The 23937-nt window shown below is 40.6% G+C and overlaps 1 protein-coding gene across 4 annotated transcripts; it reads right to left on the reverse strand.

Moving 5' to 3' along the window:
• Positions 1-275: 275 nt before the first annotated feature.
• Positions 276-23170, reverse strand: LOC109033726 (glycoprotein 3-alpha-L-fucosyltransferase A). Of its 4 annotated transcripts, none has more exons than XM_019046469.2 (5): positions 22842-23170; positions 14169-14409; positions 10647-11036; positions 6312-6736; positions 276-5149 (listed from the first exon to the last, which is right to left on the reverse strand). In XM_019046469.2, exons 2-5 carry the CDS (start codon positions 14385-14387, stop codon positions 4759-4761), a joined length of 1425 nt encoding a protein of 474 aa, XP_018902014.2. In that variant the 5' UTR covers positions 14388-14409; positions 22842-23170; the 3' UTR covers positions 276-4758. The 4 variants fall into 4 exon arrangements, with proteins under 4 accessions (XP_018902014.2, XP_018902018.2, XP_018902016.2 ...); XM_019046473.2 differs by having other exon boundaries at positions 10647-11033; positions 22842-23166; XM_019046471.2 differs by lacking the exon at positions 22842-23170 and adding an exon at positions 18421-18560.
• Positions 23171-23937: the final 767 nt, after the last annotated feature.

Here is a 23937-nt window from a genome sequence, read left to right on the forward strand (position 1 = left end):
ATTTTTGGTGAAGTAGTACCCTAGTTAAATGATTAAAACAGGGTGGAGAATCCTGGCACCATACATTTATTGATTGCGAGGTTTAAGGCTTTCAGCATGTAAGCATGTTACCATTCTAAGCATGTAAAAAAACTCGCAATAAATGCATAGCACCATAATTCTTCTCCCTGTATTAATCACTTAATGTTTATGTTTGTATTTCCTTCTGTATTTGAATACTTTGTAAAAGGATCTTTTGCACCTTAAGGCAGGAAATGAAATAATAACAACGGATGTTTATGGAGAAAAAGTAAACGATTAAAATAATGATAACAAAAATAGTGACAAAAACAAACCGCAGACGGCTAAAAATGTACACTTACTTAATTTGAAAATAATTGAAAAATTGAAAACGCTAATCAATAGTTTACATCGTTACGTAATAACATGAAAATATTCTTTACGTCTAAAACTAAGAGCTAAAACAAAAGATAGAAATGAATTTTTAAAACTGTATGATGCACTTGTTAGTTCTGAATCAACTGATATAAGTTCTAGTCTGAGCATGCCAGCACCTCCAGTCATTTTGCATCCGTCTCTATGCACAAGGACCAATCGACGGTGAAATTACCAGACCATCACACATCTCGTTTGCGGTGTTTGAACTCCGCTCACATTCTAATATTAGTGAAAAAAATCACGAAAGTTTTCAAGAATTAACGTCGAATTAATTTAAGAAATAAAGTAGGACAGGAAGTCTGCTACGTCGCAAACCAAGATGCGTGGTCTGGTAGTTTTACCATCGAAATATAATATTTTTTCATCCAGCTTCAAGAAGTTTTGACGCTGAAAACCTTTGGGAGAATCTGTAATTCTTTCCGTATAAATTATCAAAAACAAGCATGATCAACCTGCGTCGTGCAGCACAATCGAACGTTACGTTCTACAAAGTTATTGAAAGTATAAAATAACAGTGTTTTTTCCCTCTCCCTTACTTATTTATTCTTTATATTACGGTCAGCCAAGCAAAGATGTTGTAGACGATGATCATAGCGTTCTAGAAGTTGAAAACGCCTTCAGAAATGTGTGTATGCAATTTAACTTACAAAGGAGTTGAAAGAGTTGCTGTCGTTAAAACCATTACTAATCAAAGACATTTTAGACATATCACGGTCACTTGCAATCACGCGGGTGACCTACGTATTTCATATTTCCTATCCATCTAAAACAATATCAGTTTTAAATATTGAAAATGACTTATGATCTCTTGAGGGGGCATACGCAGAACCCGGAACTCATCTCAGCAGACTCAGATGCGCATTGAAGGGAAAGAAGAACACTGTAAATGAACAACTTCGAGGATAAGGCGCATAAATGTAGTTTTTGAAAAAATTGAGATATTAATGAGTTCAAGTAAAACTAGTCTTAATGCTCATTGTGTGAAAAATTCGCTACCAAATTCCAATTTTAAGCATCAAAAATCCAGTTTGAACTTTCTTTTCGCCATGAGGACCCAAGGAATTTCGAAACATTAAGCTTGTATTTCTCGAGATAGCAAAAACTGTACTTATCCGCCTTGTCCTCCAAGCCCCTTAAATGGACAACATTTTTCAATGAGAAACCAAAATTTTTGGCTCATTTCACACACAATGTTTGAGTCATTAGTTTCCCTGTGCTGCTGTGTGTGCTTTTGTGGGTGAGGTAAAATTAGTATTTCCTGATTGCAAAATGTAGTCCGTTTATTTTTGGGCTGTAAAGGCAGTATGCTCATCGCTCTGCTCCAGAAATGCACAATTAATATCGTGAGCTACCTATCTATCTACCTATAGCTAACCAATCTATCGAAATTTCTCAAGTTTTTAGTGCTCTTCCTTCCATTAATACACATGCAATTTTTCTAACACAAGAGATCATTTAAATGCCTCCCTATATAGAATGACTCAGAAGGAACTTAGATTTTCATCTGATACAAATAATCACATAAATTTATGTTGAAAAAAGGAGAAGTAGGAGGAGCAGGGCTATAGAGTATTTTTAAGCTAGCAACCTCATTTAGTTCGAACCTCTGGCAAAAATACGAAAAGCCCTGGCAATTTTCATTGTGAGAAAATAATCTCACGAGCAAAAGAAGAAGAAAAAATCTATGTTGAATTTTATTATTGTTATAGGTAGTAAAAATTTATCCTCCCATTTTCTCCGCACGATGGAAGAATTTGCTAAAGTATTTTGACCTCATTCACATTTGTACATGTGGATCTCATTTTCTGCTGAACAAAAACAAAATACTTTGGAGACTTTGCACGACTATCTACGGTATGAAGCTTTTTTGGACATCAACACTTTGTTTAGTCTCCTTATAGTACAATGGGTGACATGTTGAGAAATCGGCGTATAATTTTTAAATGTTTTAATGGAAGTATATGAAATGGAGTTGAGTCATTGAAATATTTTGTTTCTGCACCAAAAGCAGTTCATTTTCTACAGCATCAAATCAAAACATGGACGGGCCAATTGGCAGAAGTATATACTTTTTGACTAGATAAAAAAGAAAATGAAGAGAAACAAGAGGGCAGGAGGGTGGATTTTGGCTGATGTCGACGAGGGTTGTCATTTAGTTAGCCAGTGCATGCTGCGCAGAGGCGTAATTTTAAAAACCAGGTCGATGACAAGCCCCTCCTGCCTATTTTCCACCCTCTATCTGCATTGTGCGTACCTACTTTCATAAAACAAAACAAAAAACTATTGCGATAAAGAACCCGAGTGCTCTAAAAAGCAGCTACATTGGCCCTTTCGTTAAAATATCCGGCTGGACTGCCGCAATTTAAAAAGACCGCAATCCCGGAGACGCAAATGCCTATGGTTTCATCACAGAATCGCTTATTTGGGCGCAAGACTTCTAATCTTGCCCTACTTTATTTTTAAAGTCGACGCGTCAAGAAAAAAATACATCATTTCAAATTCAAATCGCATTAAAGGGAAGTCTCGATAAGTCTTCAATGAACAGGGGAGCATTGCTGCCCTCCGAAACCTGAACACAGCCAAAATCCTAGAATATCACTGTATGCGCTTGATTGACTTAAGACTGATCCACTTTGCTTCACTGTCCGCATGACTGTGGTCGAACACAGAAAGAATTGTGCCTCCCACAGTAAGAATGTGCTGAGGACAGTCGCTGGCTGTGCCCAAGTGCTGACTGGAATGGTAAGGCAAATCATTATCCACGGCACAGATTCTGGTGTCTATAGAACATTGTCATTTTTCTTGTGAAATATTCTTAAAAAACAAATTACACTTAATAATAGAATTCTATTAGGTTAGAACATTTGATGCGTCAGATTACGGGACCGGGTTTGTGCGTTTAAATCAGTCGCGAACTAAATGGTTAACAACAATCAACTCGAGTTCTGACGAACTCGGTACAACAGAAAAATGTAGTTGGACGTAGGCCAACCATACAGATTGCACCTCATGGTAACATTTTATTTGGCTAAAATGCTTAAAAGATTGCACTTCGCCGTTTTCACTTGAATTACGTCGTATTCAGTTACTCAAGACTAGCTTTTTTCGAGAGACATTCGAGAAAACTTCTTTCGACAAAGACCCTCTTAATGGGGAGGTTGGCAATAAGGGTGGAAATTGTCCAAATTGGCAACAATCGCCCTCCCATCCAAAGGCATTTTAAGCCTCGTAGCAGCCTCTATGACCTTTTGAGTCCAAACTCACTTCATAAAAGTGCTGTAAAATACACTTTTCGCTAATGAATAGTGCACAATCGATTTTTTTACGGTGACGATAAGTGCTATGAAGGAGTTCCCAACTAGAAAAGAATGTATTGTGCCCAAAAGAGGAATTGTTCGATTCCGTTGGTGAAATTTAGAATCGCGTACCGGAGACAATACCCCAAGTAGCAGTGATCGCGATAAGTTGAGATTTGATCGGAGAGTGTATCGCGAATTTCTCGACTTTAATTTATTGCAATATTATCGGATGAAAAATTTCGATTAGTTGCGATTTCATCGCATAATTTTGCAATAAAATCGCAAATTCATAGACGGTGATTTATCACAATATTATAGAACTCATGATCAATTGGATTGCATTTTGCAAGAAGGAACCAAGAGCATTCCAATGTCACTAAGATTGTGCAACTTATTTATTTTGCAAATATAAACTGATCATGCGAACAAGTTATACCTTTACTCCCTAAAAAATATAATTTAAGACGAAAATTACCTTTGTAAATCTAATATCTTGTATGATGTCGGTAATTTCACGGCGAAGAATGTAAGTCGCGCAATCCTAGCAACACTGAAATGCTCTTGGTTCATTTTTGCAAAATGCAATCCAATGGAGATAAAATGTCGATTATATCGAACGCGATTTTATAGAGAGAAAAAAACGCGACAAGGTCACGGATAATCGCTCGATGTTGATGATCCGAGCGATTTTATCGTCAAAAAACCGCAAAAAAAATTGCAACTCAATTGCAAAATATCGCGATTTTTCTGTTGGAAAATTCCACTCGGAGCCTGTGCACGCTCCGTGGGTAAAATTCGATTATATCGAACGCGATTTTATAGAGAAAAAAACGCGACAAGGTCACGGATAATCGCTCGATGTTGATGATCCAAGCGATTTTATCGTCGAAAAATCGCGAAAAAAATTGCAACTCAATTGCAAAATATCGCGATTTTTCTGTTGAAAAATCCCACTTGGAACCTGTGCCAGCTCCGTGGGTAAAATTCACTTAGCGTTTTTATTCCGCCTCAGGATAAGGCTTCACACTTTAAGCACCGGTGTATTGGAGATACTACGGACGTGACCGATACGAGATCGCGGGGTCTCGCTCTTATTAAATTTCTTCCAGGAGCCGCTCGTGCAAGTGCCGGGACCCCTCCACCACTCGTTGATGTTCCGATACGTTTTCATCGGGTAGTCGGCGTGGATCATGGCGCACACGCGGCAGAAGAAGTACGTGTTTATGAACTCCCCGGTGCCCTTCCACAGGAAGTAGGAATTGTACAATTCCTCGTCCTCGTCCAGTTTGTACAGGTACTCGGCGAGGTGCTTGGGCGAGTCGAACTCGTCGACGTGGATGTACGAGTGGTAGGGCGCCACGTTGGCGTAGTCCTCTTGCCGAGCCCCCATCACGATTGGAATGACGTTGTGTCTGCAACAAACGGGGAAAATATCATTGCGATACCGGTTTGAAATGGTATTTACTCAATGTAGGATTTGCATGGAAATGTTTTACTGCTAGGTCCTCTCACAGGCCATCAGGGAGTTGGCACACTGGAAAAAAAAAACACATTGAATCTAGAGTCCAGACTCTTGAAAACATTGACAAGAAAAAAGACGCTTGATTCAATCAGATTTAAGCTTAAATCAAAAGGAAATCCGCTCAAATTAAGAGGCTTGGTTCTTGATTTAAGCTTAAATCTGATTGAATCAAGAGTATTTTTTCTTGTCGATGTTTTTAAGAGTCTGGACTCTAGATCCAATGTGTTTTTTTCCCAGTGCACTCCCTCATCTCATCCATAACCCCCTGTCGCCAACTTTTCAACCTTTTTGTCGCCGAGTTTTGTGGCGATTAGGCGTCGCAAAGCGCCGGAGAGCGCTGTGAGAGCGACTCTTATGTATGTAATGTTTTATTGCCTCATCTAAAAGTGCTTAAAGAGCTGATTTCACAGTATTTTTTATAATTTTTTTCTGATATGGGATATAATATAAAGATCGATATAAAAATGAGAAAATGCACCGCAGGCAAAGGGCAAGGGCCCTTGCCTCTGTATAGGGTAATCCAAGGTTAAAATTTCGGGTGGCTCAAAAAGTAGTTTTCTTTGACCCAGGACCCAGGAGTACTCACAAAAATTCAAGTCACTACCTCAATTAGACTACATTTTTCAATTAAGAACTGTAACATGTGGCTTGGTTTACAAAAAGCGTATGCACCATAACCTACCCTATGCGCATAAGTGTTTTTACAGAGGAGCAAGAAATTGTAGTTCCTTATTGCAAAATGAAGTCCAATCGTACTACATTTTACAACAAGGAACTACTACTTTCGGCTCATTTCACACACAACGTATATGTCATCAGTTTCACTGTGTAGATAGGTGCTATTGTGGGTGAGCTAAAATTTGTAGTCCCTGATTGCAAAATGCAGTCCAATTCATTTAAAAGTTACAAGGGGGTAGGAAGGGTGTCAGGTGCTGGTGGCACGGGACTCCTGTAGATAAAATTGGTTTGCTTACAACTACCCACTCTCTCTGGATAAATTACCGGGGTAACCTAGATCCCACGCTAAAAATTGAAGGAAATGAGGAACTCACTGAAGCCCGTTGACGAAGAGCTTCTCGGTGACGTAATCAACGCAGTTTGAATTTTCGAAAGCGAGGTAGAACTTGTAGGTTGTATCGAGCATTTGGAAGCACTTTTCGCTGCGGGGGCATTTGAGGAGCCCGCACGAGCCGTACATATCGACCTGGATGTATTTCTGGAGCTCGTAAGCGTATTCCAGGCGCCGGTTCTTGGCCGCGCAGTTGGAGACGAACCAGGCGACCAGCTTGCTCTTCTGTCGAGCGTAGTTCTCGTCCGGTTTTTCTTTCTGACGCACCTTCTCGTCGAAGTAGACCCATTTCTCGTAGGGCGCCACTATGTCGCTGTCGTGACGGTACGTCGCCGTCCAGTTGAACACGTCATTGTGCCGCATGTGCTGCGTGTGGTACGGACACTCCAACATGTACAGCATCCATACCTGAAATTAAAGGGGGGGAAATATTATGATGTAGGTTATCAAAGCACCTGTCAGTAGGAGCTAGTCTGTGAACCCTGCAGTGGCGTGCGGTGGGTTCCGTGACAGGGCAAGCTCTAGCGTTCGCCATCGGGGGGGGGGGGGGGGGGGGGTTAACGTAGCCTCTTTCCCTTCCCCCTCCCCTAGCCTCCCTAGAAAATTCTTAAAATTTTACTCTATTTGCTCTATTTTTCGGATGAAATCTGATGGAACGTAACGTCTTGAAAAACTGTATTTTTATTTCTTTCTCTCTTATTTATGATTTCGTTTACTCAACTTGTTTCGAATGTTATTGAGCATTGGAGGACGGCTCCTTACTCATAACTCCTAATTTTGCCACTTATTTGAGGTATTATAGTCTTTATTCTACAGCATTTAAAATTTTTTGAGTTACTTAAATTTCCCCCCGAAAAAGGCTTTCTGCATTTAAAACATGATTGAGAATTGTCTAATTCATCACCAAGTAGATCCAAGTGAGCGAAATTTTATAGAATATAAAGGCGTTTGCTCCGGAGGAACAATTACAACCGCGACGGAAAGAGGGAACAAGATAGCGCATCGGAGGCAGAAAGCAGCGCGCTGCGGTGACGGGCCAAGAGGTGGCCAAGAGAAGCGAGCTGCGATCGCGCAGCGAAGGGCTCGGACTCGGAACGTACCGCGCTCCCCGCCTGCCTTGATTCCGCCGCCGAGCAGTGGCTCTCCGCTCAGCTGATCGCAAGCGATTCTCCAGCGCATGAGTTGGCCCGTGTTCAGGCCGCGCAGCGCGCTGCGCCACCCGCTCCATCCGCTCTGCCGCTTTCCTACTTTGGTGGCTCTATACGTATTTCTGTCTCCCTCTCTTTCTGTTTTAATGCAATTTACATACTTACTGAACGCATTTTATAAATTATATTTGCTAAAATGTAAAACATTTAATAGGTGTAATTTTCTTCTTTCTTTTGAAATCTTTAGGCAAGCAGTGCTTGCCTTGCTTATCCGGACCGCACGCCACTGGAACCCTGGCAAAAATTGGCGATAAGAGCTGCGTTTCAAAATACCGTAGAAGTTCTTATAGCCGACTGAAGAAGACGATAGAAAATCATACAGCTTGCTGTAGAAAGTAAGAAAAATCGTACGGCCGGGCTACACAAAGCGATAAAAAATTATACAGCTGGGCTATAGTTCCTATCGCCGGGCTTTACACTTTATCGCCTGGCTGTTACTTTTTCGCCATCGGCTGTAAAAGGCTATAAGAAATTGTGTAGAAATTCGTGTGCTTTGTTAATCCTTAAGTTTATACGGAATCACCTTCATACTTACAAAACGCACATTATATTTTCCTTTACTACATATTTTTTTTCATCAATTATAATGAGAATAATCCATACACAGTGTGCAAACATTTCAAAGTCATGAGTTGAAAAACGCTGACTCCGCCAGATTAAATATTACAGCCTAACACAAAGCGGAGCGGCGGCGCACTGGCGCCTACAAACCTAACAGGGATACTTCACGCATTGCGCAATGCGTGAAGTATCCCTGTTAGGTTTGTAGGCGCCAATGCGCGTTTCGCGCTGGCTGCCCGCCCGCCGCGCCGCGCCGCAGCGTACCACGGCGCTTGAAGCAACTATTTCACACCAGAGGTATTGCACAGTATCATACGAAATTGAAGGCGCTCCATCATATTAGGAATGGCAAGCATCCTTCAAAAGTACGGAGCTTTCCTCGCAAAATAAATCAAGATACTACGGCCCAAAAAAAGAGAGCGGCAGTCCAAAAACTCACTAAGTCCTAGCATCCGTAATTAGTAACGTTTAGCGTACACTTTATCGCCAGGCTGTTGCTTAATCGCCATCGGCTATAAAAGACTATAAGAAATTGTGTTGCCGGCAATAGAACCTATTGGAAATCTTATAGCCGGCTGTAGGTCTATGGTATTTTGGAACACAGATTCTATTCCCAATTTTTACCAGGGAAGAAACAAAAAGACGCGGGCAGAACGAAATGGGCTGCCAGTGCGTGCGGACAGAGCAGGAGCTGCCCTGCCTCTGCATAAAGTAGCAGTGATCGTGATAAGTTGCGATTTGATCGGAGAATGTATGGCAATTTCATAGACGTCGATTTATTGCAATATTATCGGATAAGGAATTGCGATTTTATCGCATAAATTTGCAATAAGATGGATATTTGGACGTATTTATGATAAATGAAACTATTTGCAAGTGGAAAAATGAGGTATGCTCGTTAGTTGAGGGCCATAAGAATGAATGGGGCTTTAAAAGCGCCAGTGACGTCAGCGGCAACGCACGAGGAGCCACAACGGGGAGATCGGTGGCGGGACTCTTTAACTCATGAGCCCTGTCCACAACGCTCTTGTCACATGTCCACGGCTCACGAGTTAGCACTCAGTTCCTTTTGATTTAATGTCAAATCCCGCTTTTCCATTTTCTCAAAAGGAACTATATCAACTTTTAAATTGTTATCCAGCTCACCACGAGCACACCCATATTTACACTTGCGCATGGTTCCTTTTCGCATAAATACGTCCATTTTATCGACGGCGTCGCAAAATTTAACGAACAAAAATCGTGATGATTTTATCAACGCAATTTTATAGATAAAATTGCAAATATTTCAAGGAAATTCTCAATTGTTCATATTTTTCGTTTCAGTTCTGCAACCCTTTTACGTGTCTATGCTCTCTCTGTACATCGACGATGAAATTGCCAAACCACGTATCATGTTTGCGATGTTTTAAACGCTCCGCAACTATTTTATTTTTTTTTAAGGGCACAAAAATCAATATCACTCATTCACAGTTTCAAAACTATTTTCTCCGCACAGAGAAGAAAAATCACGACAGTTTTTAAGAAGTTCCGTTGAGTAGTCTTCCATTTAAAACATGAATTACGAGGGCAGTCTGCCACGACGCAAACCGAGATACCTGGTTTGGGAGTTTCACCATCGATATATAGTCACCTTCCGGCCAAAGTCTTACAAACGCGATGCGACGTTTCAAAATCTCCGTTGCCGTTTTATTTTTTTACAGAGAAATTGTTCACTAAAGCTGTCCGAAAATTTCACCAAATTTTCTTTGCGCTGCCGATAAAATTCAATGAAATTTTCAAACAGAATCAACCGACAATTTCTCTGTAAAAAAATAAAACGGCGGCGAAAATTTTAAAACGTCGCATGGCGCTTGTGATACTTAGGCCGGAAGGTGACAATGTTACTTCTGTAAAGAAACTCGACTCTCTGAAAGACTTTTGATTTGTGTTAGGTATTCACGGCAAAAAATGGATTGCTAATTGAACAATTAAATTGTTAAAATATATGTCCGACATATTTCAAATGTATATTCTACAACGGTGGAAAGCTAATTGAACCCAGGGGGTAGTTAAATTAGCATTTTTCTATTGTAAAATCTACATTGAAACATGTCGGACATTTTTTTAAACTAGACGTATTTATGCGAAAAGGAACTATGCGCAAGTGGAAAGATGGGGTGTGCTCGTGAAAACTGCATAAGAAACAATGTGGTCAGTGGATATAGTTCCTTTTGAGAAAATGTAAAAACAGGATTTTCAATTAAATCAAAAGGAACTGAGCGCTAACTCGTGAGCCGTGGGCATGTGACAAGAGCGTTGTGGACAGGGCTCATGAGTTAAAGACTGACGACCTAGCCGTCGTCGCTCGTTTCGCGCCTCCTCGTGCCAAGTCTTCACCGCTGACGTCACTGGCGCTTTTAGAGTCCCATTCATTCTTATGGCCCGATCACTAACGAGCACAGCCCATCTTTCCACTTGCACATACTTCCATTTCGCATAAATACGTCCGACTACGAAATTGTTATATCAGCAATATCAATTTTTCCCGAATGGAAAGTGTGACGAACCTGGTGGGGTGGTCGGCGATAGACGGAGGGAATGTACTGGTCCTTGAAGATGATGATATCGGCTGCGTTGGCTTCGGCGATGGTGGTGGTGATGGAGCAGGTGTCGACGGGGCACTTGTTGCGCTTGAACCAGCCGGCGCCGAGCTCCACGTTCCAGCTCCAGGTCTCGCCGTGGTAGAGGAGGATCTTCTTGAGGGCCCCGCTCTGGCGGACCTCCTCGTAGTTGTGAGGCACGTACATGAGCTGGTTGGCAATCCTGTCCTCCCCGGGCGCCTCCCCCGGCATCAGCGAGACGTTCCGCCGCGCCCCGCTCGCCACCGGCCAGACCTCCCCGTCCGTCATGAACCATGGCCGTCGGGGCGGCTCCGGTTTCTTCGTCACCGCCTCCTGCTCCAAACCCCAAAATCAAAATCAGTGAGCAATATCGGGACATAGGAGCCGTTCAAGTGCATAGAGTACATAGAGTCGTAATGTAAATGGGAGAGCTGGCGCCATGTTCTGCTCGACGGGTTCCGAGCCCGGTGTGCGCCGAGTTCGGGTCACTTTTTCGATACATGTTCGATCCAAAATGGCGGTGTGGAATACGTGGTGATTCCTACATATCTTCTTTGTTTACATCGGATGTCCGGGTACCCGTGTATCGCCAACAATCGATTATGTATCGAAAAAAAGACCCGGCGTCACACAGGAGTCTCAGAATTCGGGACCTGGAAAATGCTTAAAAGTGGCGCTAGCTCACCCACTTACATTACGACTCTATGTGCTCTATGCTACTGCTAAACACGAATGACATGTTAGTTCTCAATGACCGATTTGTAAACGCATGTAAGTAACAGATGTGGGGAATGTTGAAATACTAACCGATGCAGTGGTAAATGGAGATGTTGCATGTGTGAGGAATTTGCGATTTGACTGTTGATTTTTACGTAAAAGTTCGCGAGAAACACGATGGTGCCACTGGTTTTCGCTGAAAAGAACTCCCAAGCTAAAAAAAAGCTCTCAAGTTGAGACCAAAATGGAGGGGATATCCCACGCTATCCTGAGAGTCCACGTCTACATCAAGACAAACTCTCCATGCAACGATAGGGAGCAAATACATTGACAGGGCTGCCACTTTATTTGGGGACTCCAAAACTGAAAACACGGCAACCCTGCTATAATGTACTTGCTCCCTATTTTTGCACAGAAAGTTTTTTTTTTATGTAGAGGTGGACTCTCAGGATAGGGTGGGATATTCCCTCCATTTTGGCCTCAACTTGAGAGCTTTTTTTGAGCTTTGGAGTTGATTTCAGAGAAAACCAGTGGCACCATCGTGTTTCTCGCGAACTTTTACATAAAAATCAACAGTCAAATCGCAAATTCCTTACACATGCAACATCTCCATTTTTAGCACTTTCGATCACAGAGATGGATCCAGCAATTTGGCAACACCGGATTTCCTCCATTTAAACCTATGCTAAATAATCGATTCTCGAGGGAGCACCTAGCCCTCCAGGAATCGATATATTTCCATAGGTTTATATGGAAAAAAGACAATGTTGAAAATTTTCTGGATCCGCCAATGATGGTTGCTCAGGTTATTAAAAAATGGCTTGAATACTCAAACGAGCTGTAATTTTTCAAGTATGAAGAATTTAACTTGAATTAAACCGTCGAGGGGAAAAGGGTCCGCGGTACCGAAAACAGGAAAATTGAAGGACTAATATCATTGCTTAGAGCTTAGCCCTCCTAGTTCTAGTAGGCTCCCGGGCGATAACTATTCGAACACGGATGTTATGCTGTATTGCATACTCGCCATTTTGAAGGAGCTTTTTGGTGCGCCAACCAAGTATAACTTATTTTGCTCCCGTGAACTGGCGTTCTCGTGCTTTTCGTACGAATTGCATATTGGCCAAAAAACTACGTGTACAAAAACAGTTAGCTCAGCTTGCAAACTTCCAGTCATTTTTATTTTTGAAATGAGAAACTGTATAGTCGACATCACACTTTTAAATCGTCCGTATTTTTCTTATCCACATAATTATGAATCATTCAGATTATAATCTAAGATTATTTCGGAGTAATGGGATTTTTTTATTCTACGGTCGGAATGTGAAATAGAAGCCGGAATTCAATGTACCGCAACACCAGTCATGGACAATTTTGAAACTCGTTTTTCATCGCACTCTGTTTATTCGCAATTATTGAGGCTTTGTCTCGGTCCCTCAAACTAATGATTGATTGACCATCACTAAAACACGGTCAATTTTCGTGAGTATCAATCGAGGTACATTTTAGAATAAAGAAACCATTATTTCTGACGTTTCAAAAGCAACACAGGTGTCTTTGGTTGTTTCATGCGGATAGAGGTTTTTATGGATGAGCTATAAATAGTGACTCTTCCTGGCAAAATGCAAACCACTAGTTGGACCGCGTTGAGCAGAGAGGGGCCAAGCCACATTAACTTTTGCCAACTTTAATTGGGCAATTTAATTATTACATGAAAAGGGTTGTGCGGATTTTGGTACAACGTTCAGGGAATTATCTGCATAGTACGATGCAAAGTCCGTAAAATTTTTAAACGAGTCCGCACAGACTCTCTTTTGTAAAAAACTAACTTGCCCGCAATTAAATTTAGCAATAGCTGATGTGACTTGGTTCCTTTCTGATAAACGCGGTCTATGTGTTAGTTGTTATTAGCTAATGATAATTATGGTACGGCGATGGTTAAGTTATCATTTTCACATGAGATTCTTGTACATTAACTGTTACACCAATTTTAACGTTTAGTATTCAGATCGACGATTAAGTCAACAATAGTATTCATATCTTTTCAGGATTATTATCAGAATAGAATTTAGGATTTTTGGGGTTCTAAATGCAGTCCTTGGTGTGGGATTGTGAGCCACCCTAAATCTGCACCCTTCCGAAGAAGAGAAGGTGGGTTTGTTGGTGAATTTTTCCCAGTACATATAGCGGCCCTCCGTAAAAATTTAAAATTTTAACTCCTTTTAAATGCAATTTGAGGCATTTTTTGTTACATAAAATAAGCAAAAAAGATGGGAATAATGCAAATCAAAAATATTACATTATGAGGTTCCATTGACATAATTCACTGAGCCCACTAATTGTAGTATTTTCTTATAATTACGGTGAGGATTGCTTATTGATTTGACTGTAAGTCTCTGAGCTAACAAGAGGAAATACTACGTATGGGGAAAAATTGGACATATTCCTGCCAAACGGAACTATGTGCATTCTGACATGAGCTCTGTTATGCATATATTCTTATGGGTTTCAGGGCTCACGTCTTATTGCACATAGTTCCGTTTGACAGAAATAATTCCAATTAATAGAGAGAAAGAAAAAACAGGAGGAAAAAAAGAAGGGGCTTCATGATGAGGCTGTAAATCAGATCCTAGCTGCAGTTACAATTTTTCAACGTAGACATTTTGAGAACAATGAATTTTTAATATCAACTTTTTTATATTATTGAGTTATTTCCAGCAGATTTTAAAAAATGGATCTCCTTAGTTGACTAACCTGCAATTCTTTAGTTTTGCTTTCTGGATCAGCGGGCTCGAATCCATGAGTAAGTGCGTTTGTGTCAGCGATTTGTGCGTTATAATCATCTGAAATGTACAATTTTGTGTCGGAATTTTGTGCTAGGCGCCGCAGGCAGCAGATCCAAATCACATAACAGACGAAACCGAATGCAGTGAAAATCAAAATCTTTCGACGCAGTTGTACTCGAGGGTACATGCCGATACATGTCTACTTGTCTCTGGAACAAGAGAAGACAGTGAGAAGATTAAGTGCGAGCTTTACAATAAAGCAGTGTTTTTCGTGTCCTTGTAACACATTCTATCCATACACGTAACCAGGTTATGTTAATAGGGAGGCCCTGCGGGTTGATTATTGAAATTGATAGACAAAGCTGTAGACAAAGAGGACATAGGGGACATGGAGCTATCCTATTGGTTGCAACAGCAACAGGAAGTTTTCATACACAATGGGGGATAATGAAAGGACCAACTATATAGGGTCTCTCGCGGGTTGACGTTAGTTAGTCTATTATACTTACCTCCTCTGTCTATTGCAATCCCTCGCTTCCATACCAATAGGATCGCTTTATTTTCAGTGTGTCGTCTTTATCTATCGTTTTGTCTATCAATCTCAATAATCAGCCCGCAAGCCCCCGTATCACCGAGGGGTATATTCTGTTCGCCCCAGCCCGGAAGAGGGTGTGAGGGGCCTCTTTCGGAAAATAGTTGAACTTTTAACGCTACACACATTCTTTAATAAAAAAAAATGTTTCACTCTAATTTCAAAATAAGATTCTTTCACTCGAAAAAAGTAATTAAGGGAAAACATCTGTAAAGTAGAGAACAATCATGCAAAACTATGTCTTTACATCGAAGACCAGGTGTATTTTGTCTTTAAAAATAAGGTTTTCTACCCACTTATTCTGTTTCCCATTATAACAAATATCCATCGCTTTTTCTTCGTCCAATTGAGAAAATTCTTTGAAAACTTAAAAAAATAACAATCTCTTACAAAAATGAAGTTGAAGCAAAAACTTTGAAACAGTGCAATGAGGATACGTATTCCCGCAGTTTCAAAATCGTTCAATTAGAAATGAAGGGATCAGAGGACAAGGCGCATTGAGTGCGCTTTTTGAAAAAATCGAGATTTTCGTGAACTCAACTAAAACTAGTTTGAGAGTATTTTCTGCTGAAATTCACAACGAAAATCCAACTTTAAAGCATCAAAAAGTGAGTGTTAATTTCCTTTCTGCCATAGGGCTTCATGTAATTTTGCCATAGAGTACGTAGAGTCGTAATGTAAGTGGGAGAGCTGGCGCACTTTTAAGCAATTTCCAGAACCCGAATTCCGAGATTCCTGTGCGGCGCCGGATCCCTTTTTCGATACATAATCGATTGTTTGCGATACAGGGGGACCCGGCCATATTCCACACCACCATTTTGGATCGAATATGTATCGAAAAAGTGACCCCGCACACCGGGCTCGCAACTCGTCGAGCAGAACATGGCGCCAGCTCTCCCACTTACATTACGACTCTATGTACTCTATGAATTTTGCACACGTATTTTTTGAATTAGCAAGAATTGCACTTATGCGTCTTGTCCTCCAAGCCCCTCAAATACGGTAGTGATTAGAAGAGGTCGAGGTAGTACATTGTACATACTTGCGAATACTTGTGAGGAGAAACATGAGCGGAAATTTGAAACCTGACTAATCGAGATGTACGCGTTTTCAGAATAAGGGCATCGGTACGAATACGTGTCACAGAGTCAATGGTCCGATGCCGGCCGAAATGACCAAAACGACCGAGAGAGCCTGGCATTGGGTCATGCAAACTTCAATATCCGGACGGAGGATTTTCGCAGTGGGAACTGCTTCCGAGTTTGCCTTCCTTCCGATAAAACACACATTTTGTGGAAACACGGGTGAATGTTTTTCTTCGTTTATAGAAAATTTTATTCGTGATTGTTTCAGTGTCTCCAGGTTTTTCACGGGAATGAAAATGCTATCTGGATACATTCGACTACGCCTGAGTGTTCATACTGCGTTTTTTCCTAGCACGGTAAAGTGCCCATTCGCGTCACGAAATTATGCTCCCGCCATATGCGCATGCACAAGATGCGTGTTCGCTCATGAGTCGATGCAATATAAACGCTTGTATTATTCGCGTATCGAGTAGAAAAACGGTGCAGTGCTCTGCCGAGCTAAGGAAAAACGCCGTATGAGTTTTCAGGTATTGCCAAATTTTCTTTGCTAAAACACGAATTGCCCGGTAAAATTATGAATATTTTCCTTTCCATTTTTCAGATAATTTTGAACGCAATTTCACCTAACGCTCCTGAAAATTTCAAGGGAAAGTATTCATAAATTTCCTCAAAAATAAACATTTTATCGGAGGAAATTTGGCAACTCTCGAATGTTCATACGGCGTTTTTCCTTAGCAGTGCTGGCAGGAGTAATTTTTCCGTAGTCTCGTGGATTCTTCTATTGGTAGTCCTGCAGTGAGAGGACCTGCCTCAATCTCCTGCGAAGCTCTAAAAATTAAGGCCGAAGAAAGATCATGCGTGTGTCCGAAATTTACGATGCAAGTACTATTCCCTGTGTAAAATTTAGCGAGAAACAAGATGATGCCATTGGTTTTCTCTGAAGCGATCTCCAAAACTTAAAAAAAGCTCTCAAAGTTGAAGCCGTATAGGAGGAGATACCCAACCCACGCTACCTTGAGAGCCCACTTCTATAACTAGTCAAACTCTCCGTGCAAAGATAGGAAGTAAATGCATTTGCAGGGTCGCGGTGGTTTTAGTTTGTAAGTCCCAAAAAAGTGGCAACCCTGTTAATGTATTCGTTCCCTATCTTTGCATGGAGAGTTTGACTTGATATGAGAGGACTCTCAGGATAGCGTCGGATATCCCATCCATTACGGCCTCGACTTTGAGAGCTTTTTCTTAGATTTGGAGTTTGTTTCAGAGAAAACCAGTGGCACCATCATGTTTCTCGCGAAATTTTACAGATGTGTACTTAAATCGCAAATTCCTGGCACATGAAGAGGTCCATTGGGTGCCAGCCGCAACACAAAGATAGCTATATTTAAAGTTGAAAAATGTGTGTTGATCGTCACCCGTTATTCGCGAATCCGCCAATCGCGAGTTCCACGTTGGTATAGTAAAAGTTGGAAGAAAGAAAAAGAAGAAGAAAAGTTTAAAAGGAATAAATACAAGTGGCGTGATGATGATATTAATTGTATTCCATTTGATCAGTGTTGAGTGCATATGAGATCATCCTGCTATGGAGTAGATTCTCGAACTTCCGATTGCGTCAGTCGTTTTCTCCGTAAATATTCAAAGCGAAAACATACACTCAACGAGATGCTTTAATTCGTACCTCGTCTATAGTGGCCTCGTATAGATATTTCTATACGTAATGTCGAAAAATCGCATACGTTTAAAGTAACCTCCGATGTATAATAATTTCATAAATCGTTCGTTTTATGATTCTTAGGCTACGTTTTGCAATTCAGAACGACAAATTCTGGCCCGGTTTTAAAAAACAACGTGTATGTGCCATTAATTTCCTTATGCACATAAGTGTTTTTCCAGATGAGCCAGAATTTATAGTTCCAAATTGCAAAATGCAGTCCAACTATGCCGATGCTGAAATCGGAAATCGCGTATCTCTGTGGAAAAACGTAAAAATCTGCTGCTAATATGTTTTATTTCTTCAATCAGAAAATATCTCATTATAATTCCTCATTAATATTTTTGGATTCATGAGGGAAATTTGCGGGAAATTTGACAGAATACTTTCGTTAGTTTTCCTTTAGACATGGAACATGACGACTGTGAAAGCCCGCTATCACGTATCTTGATTTGCGACGTTTTGCAGACGGCCTGTCATACTTGAATTGGAACCCTACTCAACGGCAATTCTTATAAACTGCCGTGATTTTTCTTCTCTGTATACGGAGTAAATTCTGCGAAAATTTCAAGGAATGATGCCGATATGCTCTCCTTTAAAAAAACGAAATAGAAGCAAAGATTTTGAGACACCGCAAAAACCGGGATACGTGATTGCGGACTTTCACGGTCCATAAGTGGAGAACGTGCAACTTCTCGACAGCAGACATCATTTTTTTAGTGTAGTTATATTAAAAAGGTTTGGTGGCATTGAAACTTGAAGGCCTCAGACTTCAAAAAAAACTACTCTAATAAATTCAAGATAGAATAGACGTGGTAAAATACTTTATGCTTACGTTCTGAACAATCGTGACGGCGTGCACTAACGCGGGACTAACACTGGGACGATTTTAAGCTGACGAGCTCGGCAGGGTCATAAATAGGCAAAAAAATAAGTTTCTGCGTCAAAAATTAATGTTTTCGCGCGAAACAGTGTAGGACTCTACCCTGCGTCGCTGTTGCACGCAAACGCTCTTGCATAAAAAGGTAGTGCACGGCATTCGTTGATGACATGCGGTGAAAAACATGACGACTGTGAGGGGAATTTTTGGGAAAAAAGACGAAAAGGTACTTTTCCACTAAATTTTTTTTAGAAGAAACTGCCTTCTAGGAAAATCCCGAGTGTCAAATCCACGTACGTAGTGTCTACTTTTACACGCAAAAAAATTGTCGATGCCCTGGTAAAAATTGGCAGTAGAATCTGTGTTCCAAAATACCATAGACCTACAGCCGGCTGTAAGATTTCCAATAGCTTCTATAGCCGGCTACACAATTTCTTATAGCCTTTTATAGCCGATGGCGATTAAGCAACAGCCAGGCGATAAAGTGTATGCTAAACGTTACTAATTACGGATGCTAGTACTTAGTGAGTTTTTAGACTAACGCTCTCTTTTTGGACCGTAGTATCTTGATTTATTTTGCGAGGAAAGCTCCGTACTCTTGATGGATGCCTGCCATTCCTAATATATTAGAGCGCCTTCAGTTTCGTATGATACTGTGCAATACCTCTGGTGTGAAATAGTTGCTTCAAGCGCTGTGGCACGCTGCGGCGCGGCAGGCGGGCAGCCAGCGCGAAACGCGCATTGGCGCCTACAAACCTAACAGGGATACTTCACGCGTTGCGCAATGCGTGAAGTATCCCTGTTAGGTTTGTAGGCGCCAGTGCGTCGCCGCTCCGCTTTGTGTTAGGCTCTAATATTTAATCTGGCGGAGTCAGCGTTATTCAACTCATGATTTTGAAATGTTTGCACATCCTGTATGGATTATTCTCATTTTAATTGATGAAAAAAATATGTATTAAAGGAAAATATAATGTGTGTTTTGTAAACATAAGGTAGTTCCGTATACAAACTTAATGATTTCCAAAGCACACGAATTTCTACACAATTTCTTATAGCCTTTTATAATCGATGGCGAAAAAGCAACAGCCAGGCGATAAAGTGTAAAGCCCGGCGATAGGAACTATAGCCCGGCTGCATAATTTTTTATCGCTTTGTATAGCCCGGCCGTATGATTTTCTCCGCATTCTACAGCCAGCTATATGATTTTCTGTAGCCTTCTTTAGCCGGCTATAAGAATTCCTATGGTATTTTGAAACGCAGCTCTTATCGCCAATTTTTATCAGGGTGCTGACGATGGAACCTCCTATTCACAGGGCTCCTGCACTTTATTTGTTATATTTACAGAAATTTTCTGCTGTCAGAACAGAAACTCGGTCGTGATTACAGAATGCTCTGTCCACGTAACGGAAACTTCTGTAGGTGTACCAAAGAGAGTGCAGTAGCCCTATGAGCAGAACTTTTTTTCCAGTGTAGTACCTAATGTGCTCAGGATATCGATGATCTAAGTTAAGAATTGCATAGTTCCAATTGCATCGTTGCAAATATTCACTCATCTTTTTTTCAAAACAGAGAACAAAACAACAGTGCTCTGTAGATTTTTTGTGAATTTCCCTTTATGAGCTCAAAATATGTAACAAAATATCGAACTCTGGACGTGGCAGATAAGACTTTTCAATAGTTTTTTTTTTCCTCTGAAAACAGCGTCCTCAAAACGGCGAACCTCAAACCACCCTGACCTCGGTTTAGTTTTACAAATTTGAGAGTTTTTGTCTCCGAATATTTGTAGAACTTTCCTAAACCACCCTGACCTCGGTTTAGTTTTACAAATTTGAGAGTTTTTGTCTCCGAATATTTGTAGAACTTTCCTCAAACCACCCTGACCTCGGTTTAGTTTTACAAATTTGAGAGTCTTTGTCTCCGAATATTTGTAGAACTTTCCTTTGTAGTCTGGTATCAATAACTCGCGGTTCCTTTTTCCGCCTAAACAGTCACATATTTTACTTCCAAAAAACTGAAGCATGAATACATACATTTTAATGAATATCCTGGGTTCACCGCCGTATTGTGAGAATATTACCAAACACGTCTTTGTCTGATAGTGGATTAAATTTTTATCACTGCGAAGTGAATCTGGCGCTCCCTGTTAAAAACCGTCCATCTCTCCAGGAAAAAATGAAGATGTAATAACATAGCTCTGAGTACGTCACTGTCACTGATTTTTCAAACTGCCTAGCGATGTTTTTTGGGTCATAAATTTATGTCGTTTTCGTGCTATCGCATGAAAAATCGTGCCACAGCAGCCTTATGGCAATAAAATTGGGAAGTCGGTCAGAACCACGAAACGTGTGTGTTTGTACAACTGCCGTGATATGGCTCTTGTTTAAACTGAAAAGTGAACATGAGATTGAGATATGCGCATATTTTCATCAGATCGAAAATTGAATTTGTCCTAAGCAGAAGTACAAAAAAAGAGAATCAATTGGTTCAAATGAAACCGTACAGGCTTGGCTATTCCCGAAAGTGCGATCGCCCGCAAACTCGAGTGAAGGAAGAGTAAATTTGGACTTTATTTTGCCATAAGGATAACTATTAATTCGGGCTCGTCCATAAAAAAACCTACCTGCATGGGAAACTAATGGCATACACGTTATTTCTGAATAATATCTCGAGTTAAAAAAGCATTGATTATTTTTAGGCAATTTAAATCAATATTGAAGAGCTTTGACATGCGTAGACGAGTATATCTGGATATTTCTTGTCGCAACTGAAGTACCTTCGTACCTACGTGATGTAAAATTTAAGTTATTCTCATAAAAAAAACAAAAAATCACATGACAGTGCTCTTTATCTTAAGCACACCTCGTTCAGTGTCTTTGCTTTGAATTAGGCAGATCTTAAAAAAATAGAAGTCTTGAAATCAGAATTTTAAGGAACGATATCTGCGAGGGGGTCCATAGTTCTACACAAGACGAACCACCCCTCACTGGGTGAGAGATGGTTACATACGTTCGCGATGAACCTTAACATTTTTCGACAAACATTTCATTCTCTGACTTTCAACATTTTCAGGACAAAGGAACTGGGACCGCTGTTAATAGATGATCGCCTCCTCTCTATGCAAGGGCTTATTTTCACCCGAATTGCTTCGTTTTTAAGTATACGAAAGGACAGGCGCATAGTGGATCGAATCAATAGGTGAGGTCGGACAAAATTTGGAAACTTTAAACGCATATAACTCCGTTTAACACAATTTTGAGGTTCTGAAAGTGGTTTCATTGGTTTTCTCGTGAAATTTTCTTTCAAAAGCCCCCTTAAAGTTGAAATTGTGACGAAATAAACATCACAGTTTTAATCAAAAATATCATGTCCGACCTCTCTTATTGACTCAATCTACTGTGAGGCGTAACAGGGTGGCAAATTAATTAAAACCTAGTTATAAACCGCTGAAACAGAGTGACTGCAGAGCAAAAAGTAAATTCTCACGAGCTATTGGAGATAGAACGAAATATAAACAAGAGAAAATCAGCATAGTTGTTAACATTCAGCGAGAGAAAAAGTTGAAATGTTACAATTGCTATCTTGCAAGAGCAGATAGCATTTCACCTAACATGAAAAAATTAATGACTGATATGTACGAGTAACGTAATCTCCCATGATTCATTTTTGATGAATGGTGCTATCGGCGCCGAATGATACAGAATCAGCTACTCCAAGCTGTGATATACGGTGATTTCAGTTATATTTGATTTAACATCATTTTTGCAGAACGGCAAATAAGGCACTCGTGTTGGCGCAAAATAAACCGAACTTTTGGCACCTTACTCTTCGCGACATTTGGGATTCTGTTCCAGAACTCAAATCCCGATTTGCCGAATCAATTTGGAAAAAAACAACCTCTCTTTCATGAAGAATATGACATCATGTTGGTGTCGACAACTCTTTTTCGCGTCACAACTCACACATGTAGTATCATATCGATGTCCGAAGTGTGAAACCACATATCTCCATTTGTGACATTACAGACTTCCTGTCATACCTGACTTTTTCTTTTGAAAACTTCTCAACGTGATTGCTTGACTCTATCTTTGATTTTTCTTCTTCATTAACAGAATATTATAGTAAAGTATAAATTATTAAATAAATTTCAAGCTGTAAAGTTGGCTTGAATCCCTTCGAAAAATTAAAGAAGGACCGGAAATTTTGAAATGCCGCAATGTACATACGTGGTTATGCATTTTCGTCATGGATATAGATCTGGCTGCAACCGACCCACACAAATGGACGTATTTATGCTAAAAGGAACTATGTTACGCAAACCCTCTGCACTTAGTTCCTTTTAGCATAAATACGTTCAAATTAAGTGCACTCTCACTCACCTGAAAAATTCAGCGTTTGCAGATCTCTACATCTTTCCCTACGCAAAACATGGATCCATAGCGCACAATAAGAAATGTCAATGGCATTCCGGGTAAACAAGTGAGGAGGGGAGAGGGGGAGAGCTGTCGCAGATGGGGTGGATGCACTTTGAGGAGGGAGGCTAAGGAAAAAAATGATAAAATTCACCGAAATTATCACATTTCTGGAACAAGCATATTTCGTGTCGGCGTTAAAAACCTCGTGTGGATCACCCGACTGGGATTATCGGTCTCCCGGTACTGTGCATGGAGCGGGGACCCGTGAAATGGGCTCATGTCGAGAGTCAACATAGCAGAGCGCAATGCGGGGAGGAGCTAGGAGGAGCAGAACAAACAATTCACTAATTACTGATAAGCCGCCGCCGCCGGATCATTTTTTTACGTTTCGTTACTTTTTTCCCCGGTCCTGGAGCACGGTGGGCAATTAGCGTGCATTCATCGGACAACGCCAACGGTGAGACTGGATAATCTCGTGTCTCCAACGCCGCACAGTGGATCGAGCCAATGGGAGAGGTCGGACAAAATTTGGAAACTTTCAAAGGTTATAACTCCGTTTATACACAATTTTGAGGTTATGAAAGTGGTTCCATTGGTTTCCTCGTGAAATTTTCTTCTGAAAGCACCCCTTAAAATTTGAAATGTGATGAAATAAACTTCAAAATTTGCAGTTTTAGTCGAAAAAATGGCATGTTCGACCTCTCTCATTGACTGGATTCATTGTGTGCCGTGTTTTCACATTTTTGAGTATCCACGGTAAAATGTCTAAAAACACGCATCTCAATTTGTGACGGGTCAGACTTTGTGTCGCATACTTGAGGAGGTCAAAGCCAGATGGGAGTATTGCTAGGTTGCCAAATTTCCCTTGATAATTTAAGCACTCCCTTGAAAAAGGTTGTATGTTTTTGGTTAATTTCTTGGTGATTCAATGAAAATTTCCAGAAAATTTCAATTAAAATAGAAAAATAGCGTTAAAAAATTTGCAACGTCGAAAACAAAGTTACTAGGATATGCAAAAAAATGTGCACATTTTACACTTGGATAGATGAAAAAAAATGAT

Source organism: Bemisia tabaci, chromosome 2, assembly GCF_918797505.1.
Source record: "Bemisia tabaci chromosome 2, PGI_BMITA_v3".
Lineage (NCBI taxonomy): Eukaryota > Metazoa > Arthropoda > Insecta > Hemiptera > Aleyrodidae > Bemisia > Bemisia tabaci.

Bases quoted from the DNA above. Each gene is read 5' to 3' on its own strand.
- LOC109033726 (XM_019046469.2), bottom strand. From the start codon at position 14,387: ATGTACCCTCGAGTACAACTGCGTCGAAAGATTTTGATTTTCACTGCA. The intron at 11,037-14,168 runs GTTAGTCAACTA...TGGGGTTTGGAG, and splicing joins GCAAAACTAAAGAATTGCAG to CAGGAGGCGGTGACGAAGAA. The intron at 5,150-6,311 runs GTGAGTTCCTCA...CGTTTGTTGCAG, and splicing joins CTCTTCGTCAACGGGCTTCA to ACACAACGTCATTCCAATCG.